This window comes from Arachis ipaensis, chromosome B03 (assembly GCF_000816755.2).
Source record: "Arachis ipaensis cultivar K30076 chromosome B03, Araip1.1, whole genome shotgun sequence".
Taxonomy (NCBI): domain Eukaryota; kingdom Viridiplantae; phylum Streptophyta; class Magnoliopsida; order Fabales; family Fabaceae; genus Arachis; species Arachis ipaensis.
Genome location: NC_029787.2, coordinates 124,076,545 through 124,077,437, shown reverse-complemented (window position 1 = coordinate 124,077,437; position 893 = coordinate 124,076,545). Strand labels below are relative to the sequence as shown.

At 34.0% G+C, this 893-nt stretch overlaps 1 protein-coding gene across 35 annotated transcripts in view; it reads right to left on the bottom strand.

Moving 5' to 3' along the window:
* The window catches only part of LOC107631380 (methylmalonate-semialdehyde dehydrogenase [acylating], mitochondrial), a 16,406-nt gene that overhangs the window by 13,318 nt on the left and 2,195 nt on the right, over positions 1-893 (bottom strand). For 30 of the 35 annotated variants that reach the window (XR_002359846.1, XR_002359855.1, XR_002359845.1 and 27 more), the window contains 3 exons: positions 464-625; positions 306-384; positions 36-190 (listed from right to left, as the gene is read on the bottom strand). Coding sequence is in view for 18 of the 35 variants with exons in the window: in XM_021119598.1 (XP_020975257.1) it covers positions 36-190; positions 306-384; positions 464-625 (396 nt within the window). In the remaining 17 variants the exon portion in view is untranslated. Of the gene's footprint in view, positions 1-35; positions 191-305; positions 405-463; positions 626-753; positions 830-893 lie in introns of all 35 variants that reach the window. The other 5 variants (XM_021119610.1, XM_021119609.1, XM_021119608.1 and 2 more) reach the window with 4 other exon arrangements.

Below are 893 nucleotides of genomic sequence, written 5' to 3'. Positions count from 1 at the left end.
GGACAATAACTAAAGATAATAAAGGTTGGACATACCCACAAGGGTGTCATTGCAGGAAAGTTAATCGGGCATATCCCAGCACAAACTCCAAGGGGATCTCTGATGCAGTATGTATCAATTCCATTACAAGCATTAGGAACAAATTCTCCCATTTGTAGATTTGCCATCCCACAAGCATGCTCTACCATCTCTGCGAAAAAGACAGGAAGCTCACTTTGAAATAACTATAAAAGAAACTGAACCAGAAATTTTGTTAGAAGCACAAATTTTTACTATACAAATATGGAAATAAAATAAAGACTAACCTAAACCATGAAGCACATCTCCTCTGGCACCCTTTAATGTCTTTCCTTGTTCTGTGGTGATGTTCATGGCAAGCTTATCCTGAAATAAGAATATTATTCCTGTTATCAAAAGCAAAGTTTGATCAATACTATATCAGTTTGAGTATCATCATACATACAATATCTCTGTGAATAAGATCCTGAAGTTTAAACATAATACGTTGACGAGTGGTAATAGGAGTGTTTTTCCATGAAGGAAATGCTTGCTTGGCTGCAACAATTGCTGCTTTAAATTCTTCATATGTGGTCAAAGGAACTTGAGATACAACTTCTTGTGTTGCCTGAGAAAAGATAAATTTCTCAAAATTATGTTCAATAAAAAAAGATACCTTAAAAAAGTTTACAAAACTTGACAAGTTTAAAAATGTCAAAATCCAAACTAGTATCTTCGAAGAACATATCAGCTTACAGCCTTACAAGATTTGTAACATCAGTAATTACACAACCTTGAGAATCTACACATTTACCCCAATAAAATTAGGGACCTTCAGGTACATACAAAGAGGAAAAAAAGTTTAATATGTAAATTCACAGCCTAATAAGTGCAGA